Raw genomic sequence first — 14491 nt, 5'->3', positions numbered from 1 at the left:
TATACTTGTCCCGGAAGGCCTGGTCCATGTACAGATCAAAGGTACAGCCTACTTATATGACCAGCACCTCTCCGTGGCTGGTGTCAACAAAAACAACGTCCGGTGTATTGGGTATGTTAGCAAAAACATCGTTGGTAAGGCCAAACCACTCTGGTTTCACTTTGGCATGTTTGTACATTGCTGCACTAGATGGTGATATGTTCCGTACCACATCAGACACAATGTCCACAATACGGTCATGACGAGCGATGTACAGGTGTTTGTATGCATTACATCCGTTTGTTATGTGTGCAATGGATTCTAGGTGTTGTGAATCCTGATGGTTTAAACAGAATGGACTGTGAGTTTGAGGATACCAAGAGGACAGATTGTATTGAGTGGGTAATACCTGCAGTCTTGCTTTGATGGTAAATTTTAAAACATCCTCACCAACAGCGGCGTTCTTATACACTGAGTGTGAGACACACACACACACACACACACACACACACACACACACACACACACACACACACACACACACACGGAATTATTTTCAGTCTTGTAGTTGTATTCTACAGGTCTTTGGTATCTTATCTTTTATTTTTTCTCTGTGTGACTCAGGCGAAGACGGAGACCTCTGTGAGCTTGGCTACGTTGCTGAAGTGAGTACGCCGTCCTAGTGCCTTATTTATTTATTTATTTATTTATTTGCAAATGTATTCATTGAGCAATTGGTTACAGACAGGACAATATACATATACTTTTTTCAAAAGTAAAATAACCAGCCCCCTTAGGGCCCTTACCCACCCATATCCCTCTTAGGTCTTTTGTCCCACAAAACATTTGGGATCCATTAGTTTGCCTTGTTTCCTGTTCTAAGACACAGTATCATATAGAAAATCCTTATGGAATTAAGTTTCTAAGACACAGTACCATATAGAAAGTTATTATGGGATTAAGTTTCTAAGACACAGTACCATATAGAAAATCCTCAAAGAATTAAGTTTATAAGACACAGTACCATATCCTTATGGAATTGTGTTTTCAATATCTGAATCTGATAAAGTGTGTATATTTAAAAGGATAAAAAGAATACAGTAAAAAGGTAATACAAATAATTAATAAATAAATAAATATAAAAAGAAGAACCTGAACGTATTGGTGGTATGCAGGGCAGGAGGGGGAACCCGAATGAAAGATGGATAACACATCACATTGACAGCGTTAAGAGATGTCTGGACGTTTTTTCCGTTTGTCAAAGTAAGTTAGTATGGGGCCCCAGGTCTCAGGTCTGCTAGATGACCCTCTCAGGTTGAACTTCCTCAAGATATAGCATGACGTCTTTCAGCCAGAGGTCTGGGTCAGGGGGGAAATAGTGATGTCCAGTCTAGTAGGCTTCTCCAGAGCCTCGTGTATCTGATCTGCTGCTTGGCCTCCTCTCATATCTCCTGTTTGATTTGACTTCAACTCTTTACCCGTTTTAAACACTAGTTAGGCGGCCTCATAATCATATAATCTGATGGTTTTATGAATGAAATGCAACTGTTTATATGAATTACTTGATTTAGTTGTCCAAGTCACTCTTCTGGTCCATCTCCAGTAAGAGAGCGTGGTCCTCCTCCTAGTCGCGATGCTTCAGACAGACCACAGGTTTAACCGCAGACAAGCGGATCTGTTCTGAGAGTCCACATCTTGTGGAGGAGCCGGTGGAGGAGCTCTCTCTCTCTCTCCTCCTATCCTCAGCAGCTTTTGTTCTTCTCACCCCTCTCCCCTCCCTCGCCTCTCTTCTCCCATCAAAGCAGAACTGAACCTGCTTAGCGGACAAATCTCTGTGTTCTGTTTCTCCAGCAGTTTGAAATGATCACTCAGCTCTGCTGTATAAAGCGTGACAAGCTGTGATGACAGACGCTGCAAAATAGCTGGAGAAATGGTGTTTTTCTTCTCCAACAAAACCCCCCACCACCACCCCCTCCGTCTCCATCTCTACCTCCATCCTACTCCCTCTCCTTCTTTTCTTCCACCCCACCCCCCACTCCCACAGTCATCCCATGGTGGGTGTCTTTCTCCAGCTGACGGGTAGGAGGGGAGGGAAGCGTATACGTCTTAGGACCCCCCACCACTACCCCTGTCCCCCGTCCCTCTTTCCCATCAACCCCCGCAGCTTGATGGACAAGCACACCTTCAAGACGAGGAAGAGAGGCGAACATGACAGCCATGTCACATCAGAGCCGTAAACCCCGCTCGAGAAGCTGACACAGTCTCCCCGCACGCACATGCAAACGTAGCCACACACACACACACACACACACACACACACACACACACACACACACACTGTACATTGAGAGATATAGAGACTCAATAAGCTGTCAAATAGAGAGGGGTATTAAGGAAGAGGCAAGGAACTATTTTTTCTGCTCTGGGAAAAGTGCTCCGTGATTGACAGGCACTGCGACGGGTCCGGGGCTGTGGTTAGTGGGGGTGGGGTGGTTGTGGAGAACACAGTCATTGGTGTCTTGTCAATCCGATTGAAAGGGGGAAGCAGTTCACTCCTAGCAGTTTGTTGATAGACAGAGGGCATCTCAGCTTTATGAGTGGGAGCCACGGAGGGCATTTAGTAATTGGTGTCCTTGAGCTTGACATGGGTGGTCCTTGGTGTCCATGTCCATCACGTGTGTGTGTGTGTGTGTGTGTGTGTGTGTGTGTGTGTGTGTGTGTGTGTGTGTGTGTGTGTGTGTGTGTGTGTGTGTGTGTGTGTGTGTGTGTGTGTGTGTGTGTGTGTGTGTGTGTGTGTGTGTGTGTGTGTGTGTGTGTGTGTGTGTGTGTGTGTGTGTGTGTGTGTGTGTGTGTGTGTGTGTGTGTGTGTGGTGCGTGTGTGTGTGCGTGCGTTAGGGCCCAACTGGACCATTCCGTAGCAGACCTCTCTCTCCCTGTGTTGGTGCTGGCCGTGCTGGGACTGCTGCTCTCCCTGGGGGACAGGTAAGATACCACGCCTACTGTTGTCACCAGACGCTACCATCCTAAATCTAATCCTGAGGGAGTAAAGGCAGCGAAACAAAACCACTGTGACAATGCTGATCCTAAAAGAGAAGACTCATAAACCCAACGAGGCTCCGCGCTGTTGTTGTACTGCCGCTCCCCAGTCAAGTGGAGGGGTTGATTTTTTTGGATCTTCAAAAACACATTTTATGTGTACTAGCAAATTGGGACGTGTCTGTATCTGTGTGTGACAGGGTTGTGTGATCCTTTGCTGGGGTCTGTGGGGTGGCGCTGATAAGGCCTGGTGGAGCCCTGGGGCAGGGAAACCCAGGATCGGGGCTGCCTCTGGGGGCACTGGCCACCCCTTGCATACCCCTCCCCTAGGGTGCACTTTGATAAAAACCTGGCTATACACACATAAAAATACACACACACACACAGATATATACAGAGGGAGAGAGAGGTCATCCCATGAGATATCAAAAGGAAGCCATGGAAATGATATCCTTATTTATTTTATGCTTAATGGGAACATTCGACTGTAGAATGTAGTGTACTGTAACATTTCAATAATGATCAATCAATATGTATTGTATTGGCCCGAATATAAGACCACCCCGATTAATAGACAACCCCTCCTTATAAAAATGTTTAAAGATCAAAGAAAATAATTATATCTCCTTTTTTCCTGAATGTCCCCAAGGGGATCAATAAAAGAATATCTTATCTCTCCAAAATGGACCAGTAATTTACATTTATTATAATTATATTCTTATTTACTATTATAATAATATTATATTATTCACATTATTTATTATGCTATGGCTAACCAAGGCTAACTATTTGTCTTTCGGAGGCTGTAGCAGGCTCAGTTTTTAAGCTAGCGCGAAGATCGTAATATCACATGGAACTAGAGATTGGTATCTAGGATGCGGTAGAATCGTACTATCTTACAGAGAAAGAGGCTAAATATTGCTCTGAGGATAAGCCTTCTTTTCCATCGCCTCTCAATCTCTAGTCTATGAATATAGACCTCTTCCGAAGAATTCTGTTGCTAGGGGAACAGCTTGGGCCCAAGTGTATTTCCTGTCAGTTATTGTATTAGCAGACACTACAGAATGTTTACGTTGTCATGTTTGAAAAAGTCTATTAGACGACTGCACCTTTTCAGGTGTAATGGCGCGTTATGACTCGGCATTAGAAAATCAAGCATGCTGCTTTGAACCGGAAGGGCCATAGATTTGCTATTGGGCTGGTGAACACTTAACACATTCCCTGCCATAACTTATATCCATCAATATAGCCAGTCTGCCACCACTGTAAGCCTATGGAGATGTTCACCTTCTTTGCAGGGCTATAACTTTTTTAATTGTATTGCTAAATTGACATTACTATGGCCCATTCAACATCGATTATCTATCGTTCAGGATGTAGGAACGTTATACTTTTTCATTCAAACATTCATACAAAAATACCTTCTAGAATATAAGTATGTTTTTATCGTTTTCTGCAGTAATTCCTGGAACGTGAGTTATAGGCCTAAACGCATATATAGATTATCGATTGCCGTTTATTCCCAATACACGCTATATTAAAAAATTCAACTGTATATGATCCTATACGTCATGCGTCATCATGCGCAGAGGAAAGGGGGGGGGGGGGTCGTTTATAATTCCGTGATCGTCAGTAAATGCTTTATGTAGTATGGGTGATATATTGATCAGATCGGTTTGCCGTGAAATGAATAAACAATTGGGCTGAAAATAACGTTAGTGTCCCCTTACCGTTTGCCGATGAGACTGGCGGTGAAATATCCCAAGTATAGGACGTTGATCGCCTAGGTCCATTTCCGGTTTGTATGTCGCAATAAACGGCGAAATCATATCGATTATTAAGTTTATAAAGCGATCCATTATGTACATAGTGTCTGTCGGGAGCCTTGCGACAATGTCTGACGGCCGGATGAATTTAATCCTGTTGTTCCGAGTGTAACTGTCCGAAACTGTCCGAAACTGTCCGAACACAACCCCCTCCAATGTACAGTAAATTACCAAGTATGGTCTTGTCAATAATCCAATGTACAGTGTTGTTTGTACAGTTGTACAGTGTCCCCCACCCACCCCTCCTACCCACCCCCCCCCCCCCACCCACCCAACCACCTCCAATGTACAGTCCCCACCCACCCCTCCTACCCAACCCCCCCCACTCCTACCCAACCCCCCCCCCACTCCTACCCCCCCCCCCCCCCCCCAACCACCTCCAATGTACAGTCCCACCCCCACCTACCCAATCCAATGTACAGTTTCTACGCCTAATGTATATACTCTTTTCTTTCTGGACTCTTTTTGTATCACAAATACAGTACTGTAATTGCAAATCTGGTATGTCATAAATGTATAGATGTATAGATGTAGCAGTACTGTCTATCTGTATGTCATGTATGTCATATATGTTACGATGAATTGGAAATGGGGGACCCTGGTGTAAACAAGACGAAAGTCTTTCTCTGGTCTGCATCCCCTTAACAATTGTATGTATTGAGCTGTACTGCACTGTACCCATTCTGCAATCTGTTAATAAAGTTTTCATTCATTCATTCATTCATTCATTCATTCAACTCGCCCGACCATCCACCAGGCGGCGGTATTGAGCCGTCGTTGTATTGAGCCGTAGGGTCCAGCTGCAGCGCCGGAGGTGTATATATGAATTATGAATGCCATGGCGAAAAAATGAAATATTGACCTCAATATCGCTGTACAGCGTGGTCTGGCGGTCAAAGCATGGCGGGCAATAACGTGTTACAGCGTGAATGGCGGTGGATGTGTTAAGGGCTAGATCCACAAAGAATGGATTGCACGGAGCAAGTTGCACCCTTACTTACAATTCATTATGAATTGAAAATGGGGGACCCTGATGTAAACAAGACGAAAGTCTTTCTCTGGTCTGCATCCCCTTAACAATTGTGTGTATTGGGGGCGGCTAGGTGGTGCAAGGCACTCACCACCAATGCTGGAGACACTGGGTTCGCGTGTTCGAATCCAGCTCTCCACATTGTTTTCAGTTTGGCTGGTCGTCCGTACTAATACAATTGGCAGTATTAGAGGGTGGGAAAGCTGATGGGTGGGTCCTGGGCGTTGTAAACAGAAAAATACTCCTACAGTTCGGTCGGGGGGCCTGCTCAGCGAAGGAAGGATCTGGAGGGAGGTAGTGTGACCTTCCACACGTTACACTCTCCCAGTGAGAATCTGAGCTGCCAGGCTGGCTGCCGGCTGGCTGCGCATGTGTCGGAGGATAGCATGTGATAGTCTCCGGCCTCTCGGACCAACAGTAGGGGGGGTGCGCAACAACCGGGAAGGGAGTTGGGAATTGGCATAACGACTAACAGTGGGATGGGAGAAAAATCGGAAAAAGAGGAGGGGGAAAAAAGATAACAAAAAAAACAAAAAACAAAGAATTTTGTGTATTGAGCCATACTGTATTGTACCCATTCTACAATCTGTTAATAGAATGTTCATTCAATCGATCATCGTGCAGATTGATTGATTGAATGAAAGTTTTATTAACAGATTGCAGAATGGGTACAATACAGTATGGCTCAATACACACAATTGTTAAGGGGATGCAGACCAGAGAGAGACTTTGGTCTTGTTTACATCAGGGTCCCCCATTTTCAATTCATAATGAATTGTAAGTAAGGGTGCAACTTGCTCCGTGCAATCCATTCTTTGTGGATCTAGCCCTTAATGTTTGATGCACTGCAAAGGAAACGGCTTTTATCGCTGAGATGAATGTATGTACATTGTATGTATGTACTGTAGCTTGCTTGCAGCCTGATGGTGGTTCCTGTCCTATAGGAGGCGCTGTGTTGTTCCCTGGCTGCTGACTGCCATGCTGCTGCTCTACTCACTGTTCTTCGCCTGGAGAGCCAACCTGGATATCAGCAAACCTCTACTGCTGGGAGTGGTGCGCTATGGGTCTGAGAGGGGGACGTTTATTGTTGGAAACCCTGCCCCCTTTTCTTAATCCTCTAATCACAAGTGTTGTTTCCTATTGGAGGAGCAAGAAAAGAGGGCGGGTTTGAGATAGGTCAGTTAAGCTACCGCTGCATCATCTCGCCGAGCTCAAGTGTGTGTGTGGCAGTTTTTTGTACCCATGAGATGTCTCATAATCATGTGGAACCTCTATTAATATTTGATATCTTATCTCTGTAAATATGTGATATCTTGCGTAGGGCTGGCCGATATGGCCAAAAATGATATTGCGATAACGATATCGATAACAATAAAAAGAAAATCCCAAAAAATAATCGAATATATAATTTTTTTAAACAGATGTATGTTTATTTTGCAGCTATTCTTTGTCGTTGCCGCCATCTTTAGTGTTACATCCCCTCACACTCCAGTTCTCAGGCTGCAGCTGATTTGAAAGCGAAAGTAAACCGGCTTCTCTGCTGGCTGTGGCTCCAGGGGAGTTGAACAGTTCTGGCTCTGCTAGTTTCTTTTCTATCTTTTGGCGATTTTTTGGTGGACAAACCACTGCACATGTGCACCGTGACTCATGACTGGAGACTAGCTCTGCTAGCACACATAGCCTACTGTGTACAGACGGTTTCAAACTGTACATAATCCCCAGGCCATCAGGCTGCTAAACGAACAATGAACACTACACAACAACAACCATCAAACACACATAGCACACACATCCACACGCACACACTCACTTTAAACAAACACACTGTAGCACCCACTCCACACACTTTATAGCACACACTCACTTTAAACAAACACACTGTAGCACCCACTCCCCACACTTTATATTTATTGATGAAGGATTGCACTACAACTCGTACACCTTACTGTAAATTGTACCTAAATTGTACCTCATCCCATTTCTGCTTTGCACTATATAGTACTGTACATTAGTACACTGCATAGTATTGTATATTATATGGTAACTCAGTTACGTCTATTCTGCATCGAACATTGTACATATGTCTATACTGAACACTGTGACCTCATTTTCTACTTCTAAATTACATGCTATACTATGTTATTTGATACTATCTTGTCTAGCACAGTCTCTGGAGCGTAACAGTAAGAAGCATTTTGTATGAAAGTATTCTGTACTTCTGTATGACAACTATTAAAGAAACTTGAAGAAACTTGAAACTTGAAACTATTTTAAATTAGAAAGCAAACAAAATAAAAGAGAAAAATAAATCTCAATTTGGTCAGTATTGTCATTTGGACAAGCAAAGCCATTACTTTAAGTTGCAGGCAAGAAAGACAAGTCTGTCCACTGTCTCTGGTTTTAAAACTGCCCTGTTGCAGGTCAGAAGATTTTTATTTTTTTTTTATATTTTTTTTCCCCGATATCGATTATTAAAATATATCGCGATAATTATCGTTATCGTTATATCGCCCAGCCCTAATCTTGCGTGTGCTGATTTGATGTGCTTTGGATTCAAATCGAGTATTTAAAATGTGTGGTGTGTCTGGTCTCCGGCAGGTGGAGCGGTTCTGGCTCCAGAGCGATGCTGTGGTGTGTGTGCTGGCAGGGCTGGGCCTGAGCTGGACGCTCTCAGGGCTGGAGACCAGGCTGGGCCGTGGTGGGCTGTGGAGGGCTGGGGGCTGGGCCCTCACCACGGCTCTCCTGGCCCACATGGTGCTCTCTAACCATAGGTGAGCAGACGGCTTGACTGTGAGATGGTGGTGCATGGAGCTCTGCGGTCATTAAAATGAACCCTGGGTTGATTCCACGACGGAAAAGGTTCAGGGCGTCAACTTGAACCCCCGCTTTAATGAACCTCAGAAACCTTCTGACATAATGAAGCTCATTTAAGCGATCAAGTCAACTGAGCACCCCTTCAGTGACCTTGTTTAGCCGTTGATCTGTTCGTTTGAAGTGCAAGCCCGCCATTGTAACCTCGGGTCGAATTTGACAGAAATACGGTTCCTGTCTTCCATTTTGAAAAGTAGGGACTTCTCTAGAAACGTATCCCGAGTTTATTTTAAAGAGTTCAGTGCGGTAACTTAAAAGGAAATTAAATAAAAACTCTCGTTCGAGTCCTTTCTTCTCCGTTGCGCTAGTCAACCCGATTTGTTCTTTCTCCGTGCTTCAAACCAGCAGCCTGAACTCCACATGTCAGTTCTTCCCCCCTCCGCTCACCCCCATGGTAGGGGCTAAAGAGTGGCACGGTTAGCACACGAGATTCCACCCGGAGAGCTCAGTCTTGAGATGTTAGCCGTCCGAGGAGGCAGATTACACCGGCGCAGCGCTGGGGAGCGCCAGGCAGCCATCACTGAGCGGCTTTGATCACGAGGGGGAGAGCGCGGCCCGCGCCGTCAGGCCCATCACACCTGTCTCCCCGCGATTATAGATGGGCGACGAGTGCAACACTACCGAGGGGATGGAGGCGGGGGGGCTGACAACTTACCCTCAGAGCACCTTGAAAGCATACCTACACACACACACACACACACACACACACACACACACACACACACACACACACACACACACACACACACACACACACACACACACATATACACACATACAGTTTTTCATGACATCCTCATACACAAACATTTCTAAGTAGGTGTGAGGATGTACCCAACCTCTGTTGAATGTAGAAGTAAATATACCAGATATATATAATGTCTCCGCTGTGTCCCTCCCCAGGGAGTGCGATCAGATATATATAATGTCTCCGCTGTGTCCCTCCCCAGGGAGTGCGATCAGATATATATAATGTCTCCGCTGTGTCCCTCCCCAGGGAGTGCGATCAGATATATATAATGTCTCCGCTGTGTCCCTCCCCAGGGAGTGCGATCAGATATATATAATGTCTCCGCTGTGTCCCTCCCCAGGGAGTGCGATCAGATATATATAATGTCTCCGCTGTGTCCCTCCCCAGGGAGTGCGATCAGAATATATATATAATGTCTCCGCTGTGTCCCTCCCCAGGGAGTGCGATCAGATATATATAATGTCTCCGCTGTGTCCCTCCCCAGGGAGTGCGATCAGATATATATAATGTCTCCGCTGTGTCCCTCCCCAGGGAGTGCGATCAGAGCAGGAACCGTGTGGTGGAGCGCTTTGGCCAGGAGCTTCTGGCCTCGGTGCCACTGGACTCCATCATCCTGACCAGAGGAGATCTGCCCGGCAACACCCTGCGCTACCTGCACTACTGCCAGGGGGCTCGGCCTGACGTCCGCCTGGTTGACCAGGAGGTGAGAGCTTGCCACCTTTTCCTCTTGCCCAGTTATAATAATTAATAATAATAATAATGAATTACATTTATATAGCGCTTCTCTAGACATTGCCTCCTTCACCACCACTGGTAGCACCCAACCTTGGGCTACGCAGGCTCAATGGCTGCCATACACTGGCACCCGGCACACATCACACTACACAATGGCTGAACGGCTCAGGAGACAGGGATTGATATCAGCCAATTAAGGGGGGAGGGATGATTAGGTGGCCTTGATGTCAGAGACCTGATTGGGAATTTGGTCAGGAATGTTGGGGAACCCCCTCCTCTTTACGATAGGCGTCCTGGGTTCGTTAATGACTGAGATTCAGTCAGGACCTCGCATTCGCAGCTATATGGTTTCTGTATCACCGTAACAGGGGCATTGTTACTGACTAGTCCAGAGAGGACAGAGTGCCCCCTGCTGGACAACAACACCACTTTCCGACAACGGCCTTGACTGGGGCTTGAACCGGTGATCTTCCGATCATGAGTCCGGAGCTCTACTCATGTAGCCACACAGTTATGTTTCCATAGTACTCTGTCTCTCCCTTCTCCTCCTCTTCCTCCTCCTCCTCAAGTACCTTAATGGTAGAATCTGTAATGTCTTCAAACAGTGACCTCTAGGCAAAAGAGCCCCACTTGGTATTGCACTTTATTTAAATGTTGATGTGTGGGTTGGAGGAGTGAGTATAGGGGAGTTGGGGAGAATACGTATATAATACCCACACATCAGACCAAAAAAAATGGAAAAATGGAAACAACATGCTCTTTTGCCTTAGGCCAGCAGGGGATTCTATCTTAGGCCAGCAGGGGATTCTATCTTAGGCCAGCAGGGGATTCTATCTTAGGCCAGCAGGGGATTCTATTTTAGGCCAGCAGGGGATTCTATCTTAGTCCAGCAGGGGATTCTATTTTAGGCCAGCAGGGGATTATATCTCAAGCCAGCAGGGGATTCTATCTTAGTCCAGCAGGGGATTCTATCTTAGGCCAGCAGGGGATTCTATCTTAGTCCAGCAGGGGATTCTATTTTAGGCCAGCAGGGGATTCTATCTTAGTCCAGCAGGGGATTCTATCTCAGGCCAGCAGGGGATTCTATCTCAGGCCAGCAGGGGATTCTATCTCAGGCCAGCAGGATTCATGTGGTTCAACTCACTACAACATGTTCATACACATGGAAGCTCTCTTATCTCTAACACTCCCTTACAAAACACCTGTTTTATCATCCAATACGTTCTAGATGACAAAAAGTCTGCGTTTTAGTGCAGTCGATTCAAATGGAATTTTCAGGTTCTCTCGCCCCTCCAGATGATGACGTACGCTTGGTACGTGGCCAAGCTGGGCCGGCACCACCCCGGGGTCCGGTACCCCGGTCGCTCGTGGGACCCGGTCCATCCCGAGGAGAAGGACACCTTCAGTCTGGAGCAGTTCCTCTCCCACAACACACAGTGAGTACTACGGGAGAGAACAAAGGCTATAATCTCTCTCTGGTTGAATAGAGGAGGAGAGAGAGGAGAGAGAGGGGAGAGAAGAGAGAGAGGAGAGAGAGAGAAGAAAAAGAGAGAGGAAGGAGAGAGAGAGGAGAGAGAGGGGAGAGAAGAGAGAGAGGAGAGAGAGAGAAGAGAGAAGAGAGAGAGAAGAGAGAGAGAGAGAGACAATGGGACGGAGACTGAAAGAGTGTGTGATATAATGAGGTTGAGGGAACAGTGGGGCGTTTGATACAGCGGTGAGTGCAGGAGGAAGATAAGCCAGTAGAACTGTTGCAGCCACAAGAGGAGTCTGATGAACTGCCCAAGTGGACTAATCTACTTTATTTGGTTAAATAATCATCTCCAGTAGAAGGATCGCTGCTCCTCTCTCTCCCTCTCTCTTTTTCCTCTGCTCTCACTCTTTTTAAAGGGAGGGGGTGTGAGACGTAGAGTCAGACCTGTTAATACCAAGCCCACCAGGGGGCAGTGTTTGCCTGGCCAACATGCCTGTCTCACAGAGGGGCAACACTGACCTGTGGGATTAACCCTGGAGGCAGTAGGGCTGGAAGGTGTTGGGATGTGAGGTGGGATGGATCTGGTACCGGCCCTCATTCTTCATACCTCTTCATATCAACGGTCACCTGGGGTGAGAGGCGGAGAGGTGTTTGAAGGGAGATAGTTGGGGGTGTTTTACCTCCTACGGCAATGGTTTTCCCTGATCAGTGTGAGACCCTGCTTGGCTGTGACTGTGTCTGCAGGAGGGCTGTGGTCGCCTGCATCGGGCTGCCTGACGGGGACCCCAGCTGGGAGAGGAGCTTCACTCGCTGGCCCCTGGGTGTGTGTGACCGCCTGGTGCCCGCGAACAAACACTTCCACCCAGAGGAGTGGGTTCACCAAACCCGCAACATCTACAACTGGAGTGAGCCACACAACAGGTACACGCACACCTGGGGCAGAACAGGTCACACCCTGCTTCCTGTGACTGTTAGAAATTGTTTATAGGAGACATTTTTACAATTCACTTTTTAAATGGTTTTATTTAGTTTTTGTGTTTTTTTTTTTATGCTCTTTTTATTTGATGCTTGCACAGTCTAGGAGGGGGGCTAGCAGAAGAAACATGTTATACATGCGTGACAATTAAAGTGACTTTGACTTCACCCCTGAGGTTTCATCCACCATCAGCAGCAGCTGCATACCACTAGCCGTGTGTGAGACTCTGTGCTACAGGGACGAGATACAGAGGCGGGAAGTGGTTCACTCGGATGGTAGAAACCCGCCTGGATGCACTTAATCTACTCCAATGTTCTCCAAAAACTCACCATGGACAAATCTTTTTCCCAAACACAGGTTTTTAGTCCATGATGAATTGTTTGTACACCCGCTCTGTGTTTCCGTGACCACACACTTCTAATTATATAATAACTATATATAATCGTTTTGTAAGGTGTAGAGGGCATTATTTCATCGTAGTGCGCCAAGTTGATCAGAAGCGTGTGGTCATGAAAATGCTGAGCTGGTGAACAAACAATTCATTATGGACTGAAAACTAAAGTTTTTGTGAAAAGGAGGCTTTGAACTGTCTGTGGTGAGTTTTTGGAGAATATTGGAATAGATGAAGTGCCTCCAGGCAAGACAAGTAGCTACCGTTTTTCCATTTGAACCAGATGAACATTTAGTGGATATTGGGAGTGGGCTAGCTGCTTACGTTCAACAGTTACCCTTTAACACTTTGAGTGCCGGCCTCCGTGTCCTATTTACCCCGTTGAATGCCGCCACCCACTTCAATGATAGAGCTCTCATATTTGCGAACGCATAAACTATATCTTAAATTATGGCTATGTGTCTAATATGGCCGTCGCTTGTCAATGACTTGTTTGCAGTCAACATTGTCGAAACAGATTGTTTTTTAATCGGTTTATTTCCGTTTTATACCATTTTGAAAAACGCTTGTTTCTTGAAACTTCCAGAAGATTTCAGAAGATTCTGTGATAAACGCCCTTTACTGGAATACACAAAACACGTTGTCATTTTTCGGCCTATTTATGAATCGTTTTAAAATAAACGCTAGATTATCGATAGTATATGTGTACTTATGCACGCTATAGAAGCGGGCTGAAAAATCTATTTTCTTATTTCCTGATCAGCTACACACACACAGCCACACACACACATATGGGACGCGTTGATATATAGGTGAAAACAGCTCTGATTATCCCAATACTGGTAAAATAGATTCCTTACCTCAGATCAGATGTTCTCCAAAAAGATTATTCTAATTCCTGATCGCCATTCCAAATATCGATCGCGTTTATTGATCCAACGCTGGGTACTGGAAATATATATTCCACGCTGTTCTGATGGTCCACAATGAGTCCAATCGGCTCTGGTTACTTGCCTGAGAAGTAAAATGTGGATTCCGGATTTTTCTTTTCTCATCTATTTTCATTGAGTCCATTCCAATGCGTGCATTACCATCCGGGAGACGATAGGGGGCGGTATTTTCCCAATTCGAGTTCAGACAGATCCCCACTGGTAACGTGAGGCTAGATTGATGAAAAATTTATGGAAATCGATCATTAAAAAAATAACGATTAAAAGCGGCATATCTCGTCGGCTGGCACTCAACGGTTGGCATGAAATAACGAATTATGCCGTGGCTGGCACTCAAAGTGTTAATGGGCTACCGGGCCGCATGCAAAACGTAGTCTATGTGGTCTTTTGGTCATTCTGGCACACGCTCCACAGAGCTTCCTGCAGCAAGGTTCTTCCTCTGTTCTCCGTGCTGTGATCCAGCTCTTTGTGAATT

At 45.8% G+C, this 14491-nt stretch overlaps 1 protein-coding gene across 1 annotated transcript in view; it reads left to right on the top strand.

The window, feature by feature from the left end:
* Window positions 1-14491, top strand: part of tmem260 (transmembrane protein 260) — a 70377-nt gene that overhangs the window by 41909 nt on the left and 13977 nt on the right. The window contains exons 8-14 of the mRNA XM_084310702.1: window positions 604-644; window positions 2875-2961; window positions 6816-6924; window positions 8470-8642; window positions 10025-10196; window positions 11525-11664; window positions 12444-12620. Coding sequence (XP_084166828.1) covers window positions 604-644; window positions 2875-2961; window positions 6816-6924; window positions 8470-8642; window positions 10025-10196; window positions 11525-11664; window positions 12444-12620 — 899 coding nt within the window. The remainder of the gene's footprint in view (window positions 1-603; window positions 645-2874; window positions 2962-6815; window positions 6925-8469; window positions 8643-10024; window positions 10197-11524; window positions 11665-12443; window positions 12621-14491) is intronic.

This window comes from Notolepis coatsorum (assembly GCF_963971535.1).
Source record: "Notolepis coatsorum genome assembly, chromosome: 3".
NCBI classification, from domain to species: domain Eukaryota; kingdom Metazoa; phylum Chordata; class Actinopteri; order Aulopiformes; family Paralepididae; genus Notolepis; species Notolepis coatsorum.
This window is presented reverse-complemented; position numbering and strand designations above follow the sequence as displayed.